The 20634-nt window shown below is 38.6% G+C and overlaps 2 protein-coding genes across 2 annotated transcripts; both read left to right on the top strand.

Annotated features, from left to right (window-relative positions):
* The first annotated feature begins 972 nt into the window (after positions 1-972).
* Positions 973-10475, top strand: LOC103717744 (uncharacterized). The gene is made up of 9 exons (XM_039117371.2): positions 973-1685; positions 4333-4433; positions 4550-4937; positions 5660-6532; positions 7854-7905; positions 8662-8723; positions 8809-8915; positions 9006-9093; positions 9668-10475. The coding sequence occupies exons 1-9, from the start codon at positions 1548-1550 to the stop codon at positions 9992-9994; spliced, it is 2136 nt and encodes a 711-aa protein (XP_038973299.1). The 5' UTR covers positions 973-1547; the 3' UTR covers positions 9995-10475.
* A 5815-nt stretch (positions 10476-16290) lies between these two features.
* On the top strand, positions 16291-20343 carry LOC103717743 (Leucine-rich repeat receptor-like protein kinase family protein). Its single transcript, XM_008806237.4, has 2 exons — positions 16291-18740; positions 19727-20343. The coding sequence occupies exons 1-2, from the start codon at positions 16343-16345 to the stop codon at positions 20092-20094; spliced, it is 2766 nt and encodes a 921-aa protein (XP_008804459.3). The 5' UTR covers positions 16291-16342; the 3' UTR covers positions 20095-20343.
* Positions 20344-20634: the final 291 nt, after the last annotated feature.

Consider the following 20634-nt stretch of genomic DNA (forward strand, 5'->3'; position numbering starts at 1 on the left):
ACTCAAATGTATATAAAACCATGTCAGAACTATTCTAAGAACTTATTATGACCGGACAAAAGAAAACGCATTCTAATGCAATTATAAAATTCCTATGAAGTTCTTATTTTTTTTTTCTCTCTCCCGCGATCGTGTAAGATCTCCGGCTGTTTTTCATTGAACACTCCATGCATAAATTGGCATGTAAATCACTAAAAATTCATTTGATTTGTGGAAAAATTTTTATCTAACTAAAATATTTTTTTCTAAAAAGCTGATGCTTGGATATACGATATCTAAAAAAATAATTTTATATATTTGATTGACCATAAAAAAGTAATATGGAAAACATATTTTTCAAAATAATTTATATTTGATTGAGCATCTATTTTTTAATAAAGTTGTATAACATACCTATTATCTTCTTAATAAAATTATATAAAATACTTGTAAAATATCACATGCCTAATTTTTAATAGCTATTTTAAATATATTTAAATCTAAAAATATTTAAAAATATTTTTAAATATTTAAAATAGGTATTAAAGATATTTATTGGGTTGAGTTTTTATAGTTCTAACAATTTTTAATACTTAGACAACTTCTTTATATTGTGATATTTTTTAATAATTATGACTATATTTTTATATTAAAATTACCATAATAGTATATTATTAATAGTTCAAGATTAACTATCAAAAATAACTATTAAGAAGATCATGATGGTTTAAGAATATTTTTTATAATTTTTTATCATCACAATTTTTTTATCTACGGAAAAGTTGCTTTCTTATGTTGCACATATATTTTTCTTTTATAGAAAATGTATAAAACTTATTTCTATAGAAAAATTATCTTTCTATTTTTTCTTTAAAATATCTAATTAAATATATATATATATATATATATATATATATATATATATATATATATATATATATATATATATATATATATATATATATATATATGATCATATTTTCTCTCATCCTCATCTCAGAACCAAATGAGTCCTGAATGGTTCTGTTCTCACTCTAAAACCAAACACCTGCTTTCCATCAACCCTCCTGCAACCGAACTTGCAGCGTTCACAGGGCCGGCGGCCCGCACAGAAATAATTCTGCGGCTGCCCAGGAAATATCCACAGCCACGGAGGCGCCGCTCGCACGCATGACGCATGGTGTTCTCCGGATCTTTAGTCGCTCTCGAAAGGCTCCAAAGGGAAATCTACGTTCCCCTCCTATCCGAGTGATTACGTGAAAGGAAAGGGGCAAAATCGTCTAATAGAGTTACTCTATATATTCAACCCTTGACCCTCCTTCCGATGAAACGTGAACGCCGGCGCTGGTTGCTGTGCTCTCGTCTTCCGGGGGGAAACGAAAACTGTCGCCGGGGAAACGCGCGATTAAATGCCTTCTTCTTTCTGATCCGAGAGAGGAAAAAATTCCGGATTAGGGTTTCTCGTCTGGTTCTCTCTTGGGTTTCGTTTCTCGGTGGAAATTTCGCACCCTCCCCCGAAAAGAAAGTTCTGATTTAGGGTTTTGGGAATCTCCTCTCCGCGTCCGGAGATGGACGGGCGGGATCGGGCCGGCGATGATCGGACGTTCAAGGTCAATTTCACCACTGAGGGCGTGTCGAAGCTCCGGGATAGGGTGAACGAGAAGCTCAAGGAGTTCATGGGGGATTACACCGACGACACCCTTGTGGTATGATTTCGCCTATTTCTTTTTTATCTCTTCTTAAAATTTGGAGTTTTTGGAAACGTTTGGACCTCAAAATGCTATTTGTAAATCAGTTAATATGTTCTGCAATATAAAGAAGGGATTTTTGGGTCGTATAATAGCGTTTGTCGCTGTTATTTATGGTTCTAGGAACGGTTTGAAACTTTAATTTGAGACTGGGCTGATGGGTTGAAGTTGCTATATGAACGGGCTTGTTAACTCAATTGGGCGTAGTGAACTAACCAGTCATATGGTCTCGAATTTGTACAGTTCTGTCTGTCATGTATGTCACAGGAGGTCCATTTATAGCAATCAGTCATCTGTGTGGTTTCCTGCAATGCATTTTTCACAAAGTTTTCCACTAACTGAAGTGGAGATGTTTTCTTTTAGAGTTGCATGGGATGGTTGGATGCAGTGGGTGTTCTGCTCTTCTTTATCTCAATATGAGCTTATTTTAGGAGAGAACAAAGAAAGTTTCAAGAGAGCAGAATTGCTTGTTTTAAAGACAAGCATATATCTATATATATATATATATATATATATATATATATATATATATATATATATATATATATAGGCACCATAGCATTCCAGCCCACATCCATAAAGGAAACTCAACTACAATGAGAAACAAATGCGAATAAAGTCCTAACTAGGAACTATTTCAAGAGCAACCTTACTATGCCATGTTACTTGCTCATCTCCTAATACTCCTAAAACAATAGGAAATCTTACCAGATCAACACGACAGACAACAGCTACAACATAAAACACTATGTAGTGAACTGCTAAATTACCAGGTACTATAACCACTAACCAGATAATCCAGTAACTGCTTACCAGAATGTATCACTTGCCCTTTCCTGAAACAATTTTGTCTTCATAATGAGAATTGATGAACCATTCTGATCGATTTTGACAAAGCTCCTGTGCGGCATTGCTTTAGCTATTCTTTGCCACTTAACAACCAAATACCTCAGCACCATTCTATGTCCTGGATGGCCTCATGATAATTCTAAATAACTAAATAACTTGCATCCAGGGCAATGGATGTTAGTTTAGGAACATTATCTCCCAACCTTTCTTAAGTGATCATGGTGAAATATCAAGCCTAGATGCTAAGGTGCCAATACATTGTATCACTTGATAGGGAGCATAATTCCTTGGAGATAGCTGAAGGGCCTCTTATAAGGCCACTAAAAGCTGTTGATATGGTTGAAACTCCCACCTAAAATCTGTGCTCAGCCTTTCCAGCGAAGCTTCCGCTTCAAGCAAGCTTTTGAGCGGCATGCAATTTTTTCTTGAAAATTTGTTGAAAAAAAAAATTGACTTTCCTCCTTCAATAACAAACCTTCATGATACCTACAACATGGGATAAGAGACAAGGGGAAGATAGTGCATAGGCTGCTTAAATTGGAGTTGTTTATTTTCAAATATGAAGAACTGTGTTAAATTGCATCTTTGCTGCATGAACGAATTTAATCCACTTCTTTAGTCATGTTTTTGTGAAACACCCTAGGTGATTCTCTCGGTACTTGACAGTTCCTTGGTTAGAGGCATAATAAATCATACATATCCAATCTCCCAAAAGTAAAAAAAAGAAAAAGAGAGATAGAGAGAGAGAGAGAGTTCAAGGGTGGTGCTTTTGTTAAAGTTAAACAGTTATATACGTCGAGATCTTTTCACTCTTTGGTACATATCCATTAAGAGAACTCAACCACAACGAGAAACAAACCCAAACAGATTCCTAACTATTTTGCAAATCCTCAACATGTCAAACCCCTCACCCATCTTTTAGTATTCTTAACAAAATGGGAACTAATGCCTAATTTTACTAGCCGACACCCCGAGAATTAACATCCATAATTTAACATACTACCTCATATCAACTGGGCTCAGGAGAAGAATTTCATTAGATGGTGCAATCAATATTTATTGTCTGCATTAGTTTGTTGCACAATATTAGCTGTCTTTGCGTAAGATGATTATTGTGGAAGAGACTGGGATGCGGTTGAGAAATTAGGGGATAGAATAAGAGCATGTGTGTAGGAAATGAGCTTTCTCGGAAAATCATATAAGCAGCCTCTATGGGTGATGAAGTGATGGTGAAGGAATCCTGATCAAATATGTGCAATTAACTTGCTAGGAGGGCGTATGGATTTGAATTTAGGCATTTCAAGAAGAGTGATGGAAGACATGAATTCACCTTCTTAGGATTCAACAGTAGGACTTGATTTGCTTTTGTTGGCAAAAAATGCTGTTTTGTGCAGGATTAGATAAGGATGAGGACATCAATGATTTTCCTCTGCTGGCAAATAATAACGGTGAAAGACATTTAAAAAATGGCAAAATGAAATGTGTTTTTTTCCTTCCTCCATGTTTATGATATGCCTTTTCTTCAATGCTGGATTATTGGTCATTTTATTATTTCATGTTCTTGTTGGTTCTTATTATCATAGCCTAAATTTGTTTAGTTGATTCTTGAGATTTTGCTAGTGGTTTCATGCTTTGCTTCAGTTTTTGCACAATTTTAGTGATTGTATGATGTAAGCTTAAAATAATTATAGACAATTTTGACAAAGCATTTCCACATTAAGGAGGAAGAGTTTAACTTTTTAAGTCACATTTGCAGGAATATGTTATTGTCTTGCTCAGGAATGGCAGGCGCAAAGATGAGGCCAAGAAGGAACTGGATGTGTTTTTGGGGGACGACAGTGTCTCTTTCATATCCTGGTAATTCTATCTTTTTCTTTTAGATATCTTCGGATGCAACCAGTTCTGAAGGATAGGTGTAACAGTATGATATTTGGCTTGCTTGAGATGATTTTGTTTAAACTATCTTGCCGCAGGCTCTGGGATCATCTCTCTTCAAAGTTGCATCTGTATGTGCAGCCACAAGAACCTTTTCCTGATGAAGCGGTTAGGACCAGTTCCTTATCGAATCAACTGTTGGGGAGAGACAGTTCCCAACAGGAGCATCTGACTGGTAGTGTGCAGACTGATTCTGAGTGTGAGAGAGAAAAGTTGACTAAAGTGTCTAGAAGTCGGCACAATAGGGAGTGGAAAGGATTGGTGCGGGAGAATACTGAAGTATTTCCTCTTCGAAGCATTGTGACTGACATTTTGCACTCCGAGGAAAAAACTCACCACAGAACTAATCATGATAGACAATCTTATTCTCCTGAGCCTCAAGTTCACAAAAAGCGGAGCAGAGAGGATGGACGGCAACAAACTAAGGTTAGTCATGCCTCCTTTTTATTAAATTGATGGACCATAGGCATGTTTGACATTGCAATAACTAATATATGGTCATAAGATATCAGTTAGATCTTATAGTACAAACCAGAGGATATGTATGCATACATATACAGAAACACATGCACATCATTTTGATGCTTATACTCCGAGATTGATTGAATTCGCTAAGTTACTTTGGTAAGATTTTGAAAAGGTGCAGCTAATTTACGAGCATGCATGAATTTCAAGCCTAAGTGGCATTTTTCTGTTAATGGGGATTTTTCTTGTCACATTCAAGCTAAATGACACTTTTCTGTTTTTAAAACTTCCATATCAAAAATATCAAACTTATACCTTGTTGAAGATACAGTTTTCAGCATTCACATTATCACTTATTCCAAGCTGCATCTTAGACATGTAATATGATTTCTTGCTATTTAAAAGTACATAAAAAAGTAAAAGAAAAATATTTTGCTTGTTTCTTTATGTGAGAAATTGTCAGTGAATATGTATGCATGCATCTGTGCATGCGTGTGTGCTTATGCACGTGTGCATGCTTTTGTGTGGGTGGTGGTTGTTTTTTTTGGGGGGGGGGGGTGTAAGACTCTCAGTATGCGAAGTATGTGGTTAGTGAAATGAGGTTTAGCATATCATCAGTATTCTTTCAGGTCCTCATTCCTCTTGTAATTACCTTATTAATTGCATCTCTGAATTGATGTCAGAGAGAGTCAGCTTCCCATCCAATGATTGGTGCTCCGTGCCGGCTTCTTCAATTTGCTGTTCGAGATGCTGTGAGGACTGTGCAACAATCAAACTCTAAAACTGAGCCAGCTCCTAAACGACTTCGTTCTGTGGTTTCCACAACCACTACAGATTCTGTGCAGGATAGGAGACCCCAGAGAACAAAATCTGTTGCAAGAGTGCCGGGTGCTGTGTCAAGTGCACTCAAAGCTGCAGCAGAAGCTGCTGAGGATGTACTAAAGGTTAGACCTCCGCGTAGTGTTTTTGATAGATTGGGTCATGGTATTGACACTGTGGAGCCAGTTAATCAGTCGTCAGATTTTAGAGCACCGGACGTGGAAGATGGAGAGTATGAAGATTTTGACCAGGTTCCAGCATCAAACCATGTTGGTTATCATGAAAGAAGTGACTATAACAGGAAGTTTGCCGGAGATATGACTATGGCAGACAGGGAAACTGGGATGGATGATGATTCTGCCTCGGATAATGATGGATATGATGTAGGTATTGTAAGACATCGCGGTTCAGATGCTTCTCAAAGTGCCTCTTCTGGTCACAAGGACAAAAAATCACTGATGGTGGAGTCTAGTGTTGCACAGAATGCTGATGAAGTAGTTAGGAAAACAAGAGTGATGGATCAGGATCCACCTGCTAGTTCAGCAGCAATGACATCTAGCAAGATTGTAAATATATCTGTTAATGTGAATACATGGAAACCTCCCGACTACCAAATGCCCAGGGATGTTGCTGAGGCGGAGAATCAAATGACTGTAGAAAAGAGTGAGATCGATGCAGGGAAGCCCAATGTTAGGCTGCCAAAGGAGAATGATGCTACTATGGCCAAGAATATAAAAGTAAGAAGTCTTTAGTGAATAATTATCTTCTTTAATGCAGTAAGAATGTCTTATAGCTCTTGTGGCAAGATTTAGCCAAGGGTTGTAAAAAATTGGTTTACTTGTCTATAGTATAATCATATTGTTATGGTGATATTTTCTCTTTAACTTAAATCATGAAGATTTTGAAATGCAAGATATATTTTCAAATACTTGAAGTCACCTTTAAAAAGTGAAAGTTGAAAACAACTGAACTGGAGCTTTGATAAACTTCTATGAAGCTCAGTGTGCAAAATATGGATGCTGCCATCTCCTTAGCTGGACTTCTAAGAATTCTTCTATTGCTACTATGATTCTATTTTTTCTTTTTGTTAGTGCTTGTTCGGAACATGATTGTATAGATTAACATCATAGAATGAATGCCTCTTGTACATGTAGCTATTAGATCTGGGAAGATTCTGTAATTTTTATAAATTAAAGCTCTGTATCAGAATTTAGGGGGTGTTTTGATGTTCAACTGCTTAATTCATATATTATAACATGGGTGTGAAACTGACTTGGACCTTCGATTCAACTGAGAAGGGAAAGGGAGAATTAAAAATGATTGAGAGAAGCCAATCTTTGCAATTTTAAAATTTTCCGGACACTGCATATCAGATTTTGGATCGGTTGCAGAGTCTCCTGTGTTGAATTATTTGAAGACTTATACTCCAACTCAATAATATATTAATGTCATTAATACCCCTTCAGCATATTGTCCTGGGTGCATATCCAATCCATGTACAGGACATTCTATGGATATCTTGTCCAGTCACCAGGCATACCCTGAGGTATGTGCCATAGTTTCTTCTACATTATTATATCTGTCGAAAATGAGAATTGGGACACATTTTGAACATCCAGTACCTTTGCCTTCGTTATATGGTGTGACTAGAATCAAACCAGTAGATCTTCTTTAGATGTTAGCGTTTTGGTTACTCTAGGATGCAAAGGAGTAAGTCGAGTAGTTAAGTGTTTCCATTTACATTTACGTTTAGTATGCTTTATTTTGATTAAAATAAGTATCCTAGTTATCTTTTATATTGAACTTCTGCAGACATTTTCTGTACAAGTTTGATGGTTTCTTCTTTGCAGTGTAACAGAATGGTCTCTGTGAATCTGTTGGTGCTTGAAATATGCTTTTAGAAAATCTTGTTATGAATCAGTTTACTGTACAAGACTCTGAATCTTTTGTTAATGTCGAACTCTGTTTTATATATATTGATAGCCAGCAATATTATTGTCCTTTTTTACCCATTTATCAAATTTAATGGAGGAACTTTTATGGCCACCTTAACATCAGGAAATGGAGCGTGCAGATGTCCAAGGGTCTCAGAGGACTACGTCGACACCTGGTATGTAATGGAATTGAGTCCAAGATGTTTCTGATAATTGGAAACAGTACCTAGCAGATTGAACAACTCATATATAGTTTATTTATCTTGCATCTATTGTTTCGTGAAAATGACTTTCTTTTCAAAAAACACTTCATTTTTGGGGGGGTGTCATGTCAAAACAAAATAGTGTATGTGGTAAAAAATAAGTAATCTATTCCCTTTTTCAAAAAAAAAAAAGATCTTGGAGATTGTGTAATGCTTACTCTCAAACTATTCGTTTATACAGTAGTGATATTCTTTGTTTCTCTCTTCATCTTCGGATTATGATCATGTTGTATAAACCTAAAATAATTGTAGCCGGTGTTAGTTAGAAGACTCATGTTGGAGAGAATCTGCTTCATAATGTAGTATTATGAAATAATAAATTCAAATTTGACCATTCTGGTTGCGTGAGCTGAGAATATCTCAATTTTTTTGCTGGCTCGCTGTTAGGCAGAAAAAATAGTTGGCTATACTAAATGAGGCTATTGCAATAGAAATAGTGTCGTTTTCTTCTTTTTCATTTTCATTGTTTCATATAATCCGATTTTGTACCCTGGATGCATTCACTAAGAATAAGGAATAGAAGGTTCTTTTGTTCATATCTGAAATGAAGTAATGGTTACTTTTCAGTAAACAGCCAATTCCATACCTTAAAAAGTTTCCTGTATTAATGTTCCTGATTTTCTTTTCCCATGCAGATTGTGAAATAAACATTTTTTCTTGCAATTGCAGGTTCATATACAGCTGGCCTGCCTTCCGATGGTGTTGATTCTCGAACTCTCTTTGTCAGCAATGCAAGTATCTCTGTTGACTAACTTCCCTGTGCTAGAAAGATGAAACTCTGCATAAATTCTTATAGTATTGCCGTTGGATTTGCAGGTCCACTTTGCTGCCACTAAAGATAGTCTTTCTCGTCATTTCAATAAGTTTGGAGCGGTGCTGAAAGTAATAATTGTGACTGATCCTGCAACTGGCCAACCCACAGGGTAAGGTTCCTATTAGTGGCTTATGACTAGTGTAATTAATTTTTGATCAAGATTCTTCTCAGGGTAACTCTTGTTTTCCTTCTGAAACAGGTCAGCCTATGTAGAGTTCTTGAAGAAAGAATCGGCGGAGTCGGCATTATCTCTGAATGGCACATCATTTATGTCTCGTATTCTGAAGGTAAGCTGATCAGTTTCCTTACATGTATCAGGATAGCCATTTCTTTTGGTTTATATAGGGGCTATTTGGGTGCTTGGCTTTCCTATCTCGATGATATCCTCCACGTGTTGGGGAAGCAGCTGAAAGATGAGACCATGTGAGAAGTGGGTGAGGAATGTGTAGGCTGTTGATCTGGCAATTCAGATTTTGGGATGCCGGAATCTTTCTGTTTGTTTTATCGGGCAATTAAGATTTTAGGGCTTCCATGAGCTGCAGCCTTAATATCTGTTTGTTTTATCTTGCCCCTTTAGCCACTTTGCTCTGCCATTCATCCATGTGAGGTATATCACATGGAAACAGGCTCTTAGTCAATCATCTATTCTTTCTAAATTCTTAAACCTAAACTAAGGGAAAACTTGCTGAAAAAAGAGTGGGGGGGGGAAACTGCAAAATCTATCTGATGTTATGTGTGCTAGCATCAACGGAGTTGAATTCAATAACACTTGCATGAAACATTCAAAGTCGCTTACATTTCTTGCTTTTGGAGGTTGCAATATTCGATGCAGAGGCTGCATAATATCATGCTATGCTGCAGGTTGTTCGAAGCAGCTCTCATGAAACTGCTCCGATGGTGGGTTGGCCCCTCATTTCACGAGGTTCTCCATTTGCTCCTAAGCTCTCCAGAATACCATATCCAAGGGGTGCGATTGCTGGTGCCTTTCGAGCCCGCCTCCCAGTTAAGCCTGGAGCCCGGAGCCTCCAGTGGAAGCGTGAAGCTTCGAGTTCTCAGCCCACTGAGGGCACCAAAGGTCCTCCTAATTCCTCACTAAACTCCAGAAACAGTGCTCTCTCTCCAACTGCACGAAGTCTCACCTATACCCGGACTGAACCAAAAGCAGATGCGAATTCTGGTCCAGCATAGTTATTGCATGTAAAAGGAAAGGATGACAAAGGGTTCGGCTTGGAGTCTTTAACTTTTTTTCTGTTTTGTGTATGATTTGGCATGCAAAAGACAGCTACGGGCAACATTGAAGATGGAGATGGAGGCTTTCTTATGACTTCTTGCTTCTGGGGTAGCTCTTTGTAGATGGAGATGGGTAAAGAGCTCCAACTTTCGGCCTGTAGTTATAGAAAATTGAGACAAGGTTCGATCTTTTCTATATGTCGCTTTTGATATTAAAGAACCGTGCTGAGGGAGGTCTGTGAATAAAGGGGAAGTTTTAGGAAATATGTGGGTGCCGAGATTAATTTTTCTCAGTCAGTCAAACAAACCACCTTTTCTTTTAATATATTCAGTGGATCATAAGATTAAGTTATCCTGGTCTTTCTGGTGTCATGTCTTTTTAAGTCGAGAACCTGTGAATTGGGGAGCGCATCTTTTCAAATATATGATTTTAGTTTCATAACTTCTCATTTATCTCGTGGTAAATTCCTGGAAGTGTATCTAGTATTCCCATGCAATTGGTTTCAGCATTTTTTCCTTCGTTATTATCATGTGTATGTGCGTGCATAAAGGTAGATTAGAATCTGATCAAATGGATCTTCATTTAGATTCTTTCAGATTTAGATTAGATAATGAGATCTTGAATCGATGATCTGAACCATCAGATGCGATCGGCTATTTTCAAAATATTAATATATTAAAAGTTATATAGTTTGGAGATTTTTAATTTATATATCAAATGATCAAAAATTAAAATGTTTATAAAATAATGTATATATTATTTTTTTAAAAGAGTGGATTATATTCGATATCTCGGATCATTGATGTAAGATGAGATGTTTGTAATCCAATATATCGATTCGCCTGTCTACTTTTCAGGGATTCTTGCTAAATAATTTACTGGCCAGACCAAGATTGGCATTGCCTATAGGGAAAGCAGCTGCTGGAGTTGCAGCGACGGTACGCCATATGCCACGTACCGACGGGCACGAGGGAGGAAGGCAAACATGGGAGACAAAATAAATGTTTAAGGACAAAATAAATATGGAAGGTCCCACCACCGGACATGGCACGCGTTCTTATCCAATTCTCGAGGACGTTGCTTTAATTGCTGTACCTATTTGAGGAGCTGTTTCCGGTTCTGTTCTCGAACGAGAGGAAATTGCTTGGGGGACCTTTATGGAACGGATTTGAATAGTACTATGCGCAATCATCCTTGTATTTATGTGGCACGGTTCATGTCAAGTTAAAGGCAATGTCGCATAAGGTATCCATGGATCTTTGTAAAAATTTGATGCTGCCTAATGATCTCAAAGGACAATTACTGTAGACTACTGCAGTGGGACTCAGGACGGAATTGAAAAGTCTTCTACGCACGATGTGTGTTTGAGGCTAGGAGCTTATATCGGGCGAATTCTACGGTAGAAGCCCAAAGAAAGGTTATCAAAAATAGTGTTGCTAATTGAGTTGTTTTTTTTTTTTTTTTTCTGCCCATTATTTTAGAAAGATTTTCTGAATTCGTTTTGTATCCGTTCCTCTATCTTAATGTCGATTTTTTTTTTTTTTGACTTAGATGACCGTGCTCACACGAGATTAGTATGGGCAGCCAATATAAAAATAAAAAATAAAAAATAAAATAAAAAAGAGATAATTACTATGAACTTTGTTTTGCAACACTCTTCTATTTATGAAATATTTGATGCCCGTGGGACAACCAGCCATACTATGCTCATTAGGAGTGGCCCAATGTATTTGGGGGTCTAAGGCCGTTTTGTCTTTAAAACCTTTTCTGCAGTGTGTCTGTCTAAGGCGGACTCACAGAAGAATTTTTTTTTTCCATTTTGTCTTTTCTACGGTGGCTTTTCTTCGGGTTGTGGTCTTAAACGACCGTTTTAGTTGCCTAAGGATTGGACTAGCCTTGATGCTCATCCATGTATAGTTGATAATACTGTATGAGAATCAAAAATCTATGATCGTAATGTTCCTCATTTTTACAGTCAACCAGAACATGGACTTTGTGGTTGCATCTCACTTACATTTAAAACTTACATTTTCTTAATTAAGTGTTAGACGCATATTAATTTTTTTTTATCACTTACATAAACTTTGGATTTATTTTACTTGGGCAGAATCCGTGCAAGCCTGCAGCAGCCTCCCACATAAATATTTTGGCCGGGACTGATGGATGTCATGTGCTAGGCCTGCATTCAGACACAGCACTGCATCAATCTCATGCATTTCGATAAGACATGGCAAGCAAAACTAAGTGAAGAAGGCCCCCACCATTACCAAAAAGAGCCTAAGATGGGATAGATCCGTGTATTTTCCGCTCACGGTCTTCTTCCACAATGAGATCCCCCGGGCTCTGCTTTCACTATTTTGCCTGCTTTTCTCTGTCCAATCAGAGAAAATGTCACCTCCAAGGCTCCCAGCTTGATCGAGCTCTTGGCCAAGTGCCTTAGAAATGAGGATGGATGGATATCGACGTTATGGTACAGCAGCGGCACAAGAAAAGAAGGAAGGCGTCACATCCTTCCTCGGATAGCCCGTGCCGGATTTGACCCATACCAGAACATCTTTTTCTACTTCGTGTCTGCATTGATATGCATTGCTGTGCATCGGTTTTTATACATACATACATACATACATACATACATACATACATACATACATACATACATACATATATATATATATATATATATATATATATAAAATATATTTGTGTGTACTCAAACAAGCATGATAATATATATGAATACTGTTATCATAGTTGAAAAATTTGTATTGAAAATATTATTTGAATTGTTTGTGTTGCTCATACTAATGTGCTTTGTATGCAAGTTGAGCCTCAAATATAGTATAATATTGCAATAAAATTCTATCATTGTGAAAAAAATACTAAAAATTAGATATAGTATAATACAATGGTAAAATTTTATGATTTAATACAAATATTAAATTTGAACATGACAATTAGATTCCATAACTTTTGGAGTAGGCATGAATCATATGCTAGAGTATGACATGTATTTTGATTAAACATATTTCTTATGTAAATAAATAGTAAATAAATACTAGAGGAAGAATTTGAACTTTAAATTTACGATTGAAACATATAATAGAGGGGGGAGAGAGAGAGAGAGAGAGAGAGAGAGAGAGAGAGAGAGAGAGAGAGAGGAGGAGGAAATGCATGAGATGGGAAACTATGTAATAGAGAAACAGAGAGTTCGTATGGTATAGATATGAAGGCATCAAAAACCAGCGAGTAAAGACGGGCTCATCACTGGCCCACCAACAGTTCTTGCAGTTGCTTTCGCTCCTCTTGAGGCCTGGAAGGGGCGAGTTAATGAGTTCAACTGCGTGGGTAAAGAAAAGCTGGTGAACTTTTCTCTACCAAACACGCACGGGAGCACCAAACTTCACCATGAGGGGAGAATGAATTGTACCTATTTTTTGTGGTTAATAAGCCCAAAGATCACCGAGATATCCTCAACCAAAAAGTAGAAGAGAAAAAGACGAGATGGTGAGGTTCCCTCCAAACTCCATCCATTAAACCATTAAAGCTAGTTGGCTCTTTGAAGTGATCCAGCTGTGAGGCATGTGTATCCACACAGTGAGAAGGAACCAAAAGGGGATGACACGTCGCTGTAATCATGAGTTACCTTGTCGCTTGTTTGATTGTTCTGCAATCTGTTAATGGAGGTGGCCATGGAATTATTATTTCATCTACCAAATGAAATGACTCTTGACATTGGTCAGAGTTTTCGTCACAACTTTAAGAACAAAAAAAGGGTGATCAAGTGAATTTTTTGCTCACGGAGCTTGTCCCAATTGATCCATATGGTCTCTTTATAGTTGTTCAGGTATGTGAAAAAGGTGCTTAAACTGCTTGATGGCTCTGCTACAATGGGCTTAGATAGACTATATATCTAATATTTTATGGCTTAGAATATGTGAAAATACGCTCCTCTTGCGACTATCTTCTCATAAGTTTATATGGAAAAAGTGAGGTGATACTTGATATTCTATCAATTTGATGCAAAATTAAATTTTATTTTGATGAAGAAATTATACCATTGGTCATGCACAATCAAGATGGCAATTCAACATCACGGAGCATCTGTTTGATGGCCAGCATAAGTCGAGTAGTTTTGCCCTATATGGCACTTCAAAAAAATCGTATACCTTGCCTGCTACCACTGTTCTACGGGAGGACCACATTTATATTAGAAAAGGACTCTAGAACAGTCATCTTCTGAATCACAGCAGAAGACCATCGACAGAGGACATTCATCCATTAATATTGGATATTTAGATACTTAAAATCGAGTATCGCATCATGTGTAATCAAGCATATTTTCAGAGAAGCAAACACAACAGCTATGCTTATTTTCGAGATATTTTGATGACTGATATGATTGATTGTATTTATTCAAGAACAAAAGAAAATAAAAATCTTGCATCTTAAAATGCTTGCTTGGAGTAGTTAGCCTTTGACTCCACAATCCCATTGAAAATTTTCAGCTAAAGAGACATTCTATGTGTTGAAATAGGAGCACTGGTGTCTCATTAGCGTTCTACCGAGGGGCCCATGGGCTTTTATTCCGGTGGGTCCTGGGGGAACATGGTGCGGTTGAGATCACGGGTGGCTTTAAGCCAAGACATCCAACGTGCATTGACTTGTGTCTCTCCTCTCCTCGTGAAGTCCAATCCAACAAATAATCTCCAACCTCTCCCTCTTTAGATTCCGAGTCCTATATTCATGAAATCTATTCTTTTAGAATAGCAACATGTAACCACGTCGCTGTACGCCCTTTTGACGCAATAGAGGGTTAGAACGCCACCCCAATCTTTGCGATTCGCAAACTCCATCGAGTCCGTCCGACTGGAGGAGGCCTTGGAGATCAAACGGATGGGAGGTGCTCAGTAGTCAGGGGCCAGGCCTCGGGGACCGCGTCGGCTCGTTGAATAGAAGAAAGCAAGGTCGAGGCGTGGACTTGTTGTCTCTCCTGTTTTGCTTAGGAAGGAGCGGGGTGGGGATTCTTCTGACATGTCAGCACCGAATCACGGGCCTTCAAACACTAAGCTTGCTTCTTTAGATTATTCAATTGTTAGTTAACTAGAGCTTAATACATCATTATGGTATTCTACCCTTTAAGTTATTCTTGTATTTTATTAATATACATCTAGGTATTATGTTCTTTAGGTTATTTTGTATTCTATTAATATCAATTACTTGGATTATCAGTATTCTATAGATTCAACCGGAGGGAGAGAGAGAGAGAGAGAGAGAGAGAGAGAGAGAGAGAGAGGAGAGATAAATATATTTCAGACATGGATAACTTGAAGATTACAATACCCATTTTTGTATTTTACACCAATGATTCTACCATCTTATAAATGACAATGCTAATAATGATGGTTTTTATTATTACTGTATATAAGTAATGCTAATAATAACATCTTGGAGGATATTATTTTTCATCTAGAGAATCGTTGATGATAACTTATTTGAGTTGCTAAAAGACTTATGGTTATATTATGTTCTTGTAATGTCGTTCTTGTTACCATGGATGCAAAATTAGATTATTTTGCTGAATAATATTCATTCGGTTTATTATTTGGAAATCTAATTTTGCTTGTAAAAAAAAAAAGAGAAAGGAAACGACTAGTTGCATGGTATTTTATTTCCTTTTTACAGCGAGTATATCTGGTTTATACATTCAGAAATATTATTCAGAAAAGAAAAGGAGCTGTTTGCTGCTTTTTTTTCAACAGGGAATTTGTTTTCAAGGACTGTTTTAACTCAGGGTACTCATATCCAATAATGTCTCAAACCTCAATTAGTAGACAAAAATGTGGCATACCTTGCCTGGGGTTGTGGACTTGTGGGTCCACAAGATAGAGCAATAGGATCTGAATATCTGATAAGTGATAACCCAGTGGAGCATAGTTCATGTACTTTACTTCTGTGGCAGTACTAATTCATATTTCAGCAATGATGTATATACTCTAATGACAGATTATTTTTAACAAAATCAATAATATACTGAAGCAATAGAGTCTCAACATATTTACTGTCCTTGTGTCTCCTTCTCTGGGCTGCATTTATGGAGAGAATTTTTGATGTATCTACCGATTTCTCTGGTTTGATGTCGATAGGACTGAATACTACTGCGAACAGCAAGTGAAATACGAGAGGCAAAATAATTTACAAAGCATAAAGCGTTGCAGAAAGGCATCATCCCTGAAGCCTGCTGCGGTGCATAAATACCCCTCTCAAACCCTCAGTCCCCACTCCCACCACCCCACTAAAACCCACCAATGAATATATCCACTACAAATCCAATACAATCCTTTGAAGGGTGGAGGAAAACCAGAGAGAAAACATACATTTTTCCAATGGCCACCACCTTCCCTCCACCACCACCAAACCACCACCACCACCACCACCACCACCACCTCCTCCTCCTCCTCCTCCTCCTCCTCCTCTCTTCTTCCACAACCTCCACCTCTACCTCAGAAGTAGACATCCTCCTCTCCTTCAGGTTTTCCCTATTGGACCCCAGCTCAGCCCTCTCCAACTGGTCTCCTAACATCACCCACCTTTGCAACTGGACTGGAATCACTTGCTCCAAGCCCTCCCCACCTTCAGTCACCTCTCTGGACCTCCACAGCTTCAATCTCTCTGGCGAGCTCTCCTCCTCCCTCTGCCAGCTCCCCCAGCTCTCCCACCTCAACCTTGCTAATAACCTCTTCAACCAGCCCATCCCCCTCCACCTTTCTGAGTGCACCTCTCTGCTCACCCTCAACCTCAGCAACAGCCTCCTCTGGGGCACTCTCCCAGACCAGCTCTCTCAGCTTTCCTCTCTCACTGTGCTTGACCTCAGCAGGAACCATTTCGAAGGCCAGATCCCGCTCGTCTTGGGATCCTTGCAAGACCTCCAAGTTCTCGACTTGGGGAGCAACTCCTTCTCAGGTACCCTGCACCCTTCTGTCTTCAAGAATTTGAGCCAGTTAGTCCACCTCGACCTCTCGGTCAATCCTTTGACATCTGAGTTGCCCGAAGAGATTGGAAAGCTAAGCAGTTTGAGATGGGTCTTAATGCAAAACTCTGGTTTTTATGGTGGGATCCCCGAGTCCTTTGCTGGCTTGCCTGAGCTGGAGTTCCTGGATCTCTCCCAGAACAATCTAACGGGAAAGATACCTCTGGGGTTCGGGTTGGGCCTTGGGAAGCTGGCTTCTTTGGATTTATCAGTGAACAAGCTCTCTGGGTCCTTCCCTGCTGATGTTTGCTACGGTAATGCTCTTGCGGAACTTAGCCTCCATGACAACTCTTTCACCGGTTTGGTGCCTGCTAGTATTGAGAAATGTTCAAGTCTTGCGAGGTTTCAGGTGCAGGATAACGGGTTCTCTGGAGACTTTCCATCCGGGTTATGGTCATTGCCGGAGATAAAGCTTATTAGAGCTGAGAACAATCGATTCTCGGGGCGGATACCTGATTTGGTTGGAGTGCCTTCTCGACTTGAGCAAGTTCAGATAGATAACAACAGCTTCACAGGTAGCATTCCTCGGGGTCTTGGGCTGATTCACACAATGTACAGGTTTTCTGCATCGCTTAATGGTTTCTCCGGAGAACTCCCGGAGAATTTCTGCGACTCGCCTGTCATGAGTATCATCAGCCTCTCCCATAATTCTCTCACGGGTTCAATTCCAGAGCTTAGGAATTGCAAAAAGTTGGTATCTTTATCATTGGCAGATAATAGTTTCTCAGGAGCAATTCCAACTTCTCTGGGGCATTTGCCAGTACTGACATACATCGATCTTTCCAACAACAAACTCAGCGGTGAGATCCCGGAAGAGCTACAGAACTTGAAGCTTGCGTTGTTCAATGTCTCCTATAACCAGCTATCAGGCAGCGTCCCATCCTCTCTAATTTCAGGTCTCCCAGCTTCAATCCTAGAAGGAAATCCTGGCCTTTGTGGACCTGGGTTGCCCAACCCATGCAATGTCGAACGAAAAAAACGAAGCTCTCGAACCAGAGGTTTGATTTTTGCTTTGATCGTGATATGCTTTGCTGTCAGCTTCATGGTATTAGCTGCTGGATACTTTGTGGTGTATCGCTCATCTAGAAAGAAATCCCATTCTAGCAGCTGGAAATCAGTGTTCTTTTACCCTCTCAGAATCACCGAAGAGGAACTTCTGATGGCTTTAGATCAAAAGAACACCATTGGTAGAGGGGCATTTGGAAAAGTTCATGTGGTTCAGCTGCCTGGTGGAGAATTTGTTGCTGTAAAGAGGCTAGAGAACTGTGGTAATTTGTCTCTCAGAGTGGTGAAGGCTGAAATTAAGACATTGGCTAAGGCCAGGCACAAGAACCTTGTTAGGTTGTTGGGTTTTTGCTACTCAGAAGGTATGGTCCTTCTCATTCATGAATATATGCAGAAAGGGAGCTTGGGAGATGTCCTTCGCAGATCAGAGTTATTGTTAGAGTGGAGTGGGCGCTTGCAAATTGCTTTAGGGACTGCTCGAGGCTTAGCTTACCTTCACAAGGATTATGTCCCTCACATACTTCATCGGAATATGAAGTCCAATAACATTCTTCTTGATGATGATTTTGAGCCAAAGATTACTGCCTTTGGGCTTGACCGTGTTGTTGGGGAGGTCTCGTATAAATCGTCGATGGTTTCTGAGTTGGGTTCCTGTTGCTACATGGCACCAGGTATGATGTTGATAAAGTTAAACATTTACCACCATTTCGGTGTATATTGTTGCTCTGCAAATTCCTCACTTCACCACTCTAGTTTATCTCCCCCAAACGTAGTGAGTCAAGTCTAACTGCATATATGTACAACTTTGCTGAATTTATCAATTTATGTTGTTTGTTGATGTGATTTGGGTTACTTGCTGTATGTCAATTAGTTTATAATGCTGTCAGCAACATAGGTGTGGTTGAGTTGAACTGAGTCTAGCAATAAACTATTTCTTTGAGACCTTTGGCTGCTTGTTAGTCAAGAGTAGACACACCACTCCATGGGAGGCAGTGTGCAGGATTTAGTTTCTCCACAGGAACATAGTTAAGGTGTACCAATTGCTTTGATACCTTTTTTTTTTTTGAGTAGACAGTTTTCTTGATACTAAATTTGCCTAAATGCATCTACTAACAAACAATGCAGGGAAATATTGTTTGTATAGTAAGTTGAGTCAGTATTAACTCAGTCTTATCATCCCATCAATATATATAATGCCTGAGATGTCTATTTGGATGTGAAATTGTGACTAGATGCTTGTGCTAGTTACTTCATTGCATGGATGGAAACGTTAAGCACATGATTAGAGGATATCAAGGTTTAAGTTTTGAGAAAGGATTTTGAGGACTTTGCCTTGGATAAAACAGGAATGACAAAGTCGATACATGATGCTGACAACAGGATAAAATGAATAAAATGATGTCTTAATTTAATCTTACATATGCATATTGATTATGTTACTGTTTTTTTTTTTTGGTATCAGAAAAAAATCTGGATCTATAATCAATTAATCATGCAGCAATGTACTGTTTGCACCTGAGCTTTTTTTTTTTTCTGTTGTTTTTTTGGTGATACCTGACTGTTTGTTGAATGTGTTAAGATTTTGCATTGTTCCACTACTAAGAAGAAATACTAAATGGAGCTGAGATCTTATGCATTCATTCATATTGGGTTACAGAGCATGGCTGTAGCAAGAAACCAACAGAGCAAATGGATGTCTATAGCTTTGGAGTCGTGTTGCTGGAACTCATCACAGGGAGGCAAGCCGAGCAGCCTGAATCCAGGGAGGCTCTTGACGTTGTCAAGTGGGTAAGAAGGAAAGTAAACATGATGAATGGAGCTTTTCAAGTATTAGACGCAAGAATCACCAGCTCAGCCCAGCAAGAGATGTTAGGAGCCCTAGATCTTGCTCTTCGTTGCACTTCAGTCATGCCTGAGAAAAGGCCTACCATGGATGAGGTTGTCCGGTCATTGCTGTCGCTCCAGCCTATTGCCCAACCATCAGGGGTTTCCTCAGGTGAGTTATCTATCTCTGATGGCCACTGAATGATAATTGAACCGTCCGCTATAGTCTTCTATATGCGAGAGTGCGAAAAATGGGTTGAGATGGACTTTAACAATATCTTAGCGTTCAGAGGTGCTGTTTTTAATTTATATTCTCTCTTCTCACTTTTTTGATTGAAACTTTAATTTGTGGAGTCTTGTACAGTGGAAATATAGCAATCTACTGTGGTATCTGGACCTCTTTAAGCCCCCACTTTCATGATATGAAAGATTCCCGTTTGATATTTTTAATGATGATTTCTTTCAGATTGCATAAGTTTGTTAATCGCAGCATGCATACCATATCATGCACATGTTCATCTTTTTGAGTGAATTATGTACCACTTTTTGATGGTCATGCTATCTTTGATGGTGCGTAAAAACAACTCCTAAGCGTATGACTTGTTAATCTACAGTTTCATGTATCTGTCTGCTTCATAGCATCCAAGGAGATTCATTAGAGAACATGAATTAAATTCACACAATACTAATAAAGTAATGCAATGTGGTATGTGCAATCTAGCATTTACGAACAGTTTCTTG

This window comes from Phoenix dactylifera, chromosome 2 (genome assembly GCF_051530095.1).
Source record: "Phoenix dactylifera cultivar Ajwa chromosome 2, Ajwa_hap1_PhDact_Kaust_v1.1, whole genome shotgun sequence".
In the NCBI taxonomy this organism is placed as follows: domain Eukaryota; kingdom Viridiplantae; phylum Streptophyta; class Magnoliopsida; order Arecales; family Arecaceae; genus Phoenix; species Phoenix dactylifera.

Coding starts and splice junctions, on each gene's coding strand:
- LOC103717744 (XM_039117371.2), top strand. CDS start 1,548: ATGGACGGGCGGGATCGGGCCGGCGATGATCGGACGTTCAAGGTCAAT. Junction 4,434..4,549: donor AGTGTCTCTTTCATATCCTG/GTAATTCTATCT, acceptor ATCTTGCCGCAG/GCTCTGGGATCATCTCTCTT. Junction 6,533..7,853: donor CTATGGCCAAGAATATAAAA/GTAAGAAGTCTT, acceptor CCTTAACATCAG/GAAATGGAGCGTGCAGATGT.
- LOC103717743 (XM_008806237.4), top strand. CDS start 16,343: ATGAATATATCCACTACAAATCCAATACAATCCTTTGAAGGGTGGAGG. Junction 18,741..19,726: donor CTGTTGCTACATGGCACCAG/GTATGATGTTGA, acceptor ATTGGGTTACAG/AGCATGGCTGTAGCAAGAAA.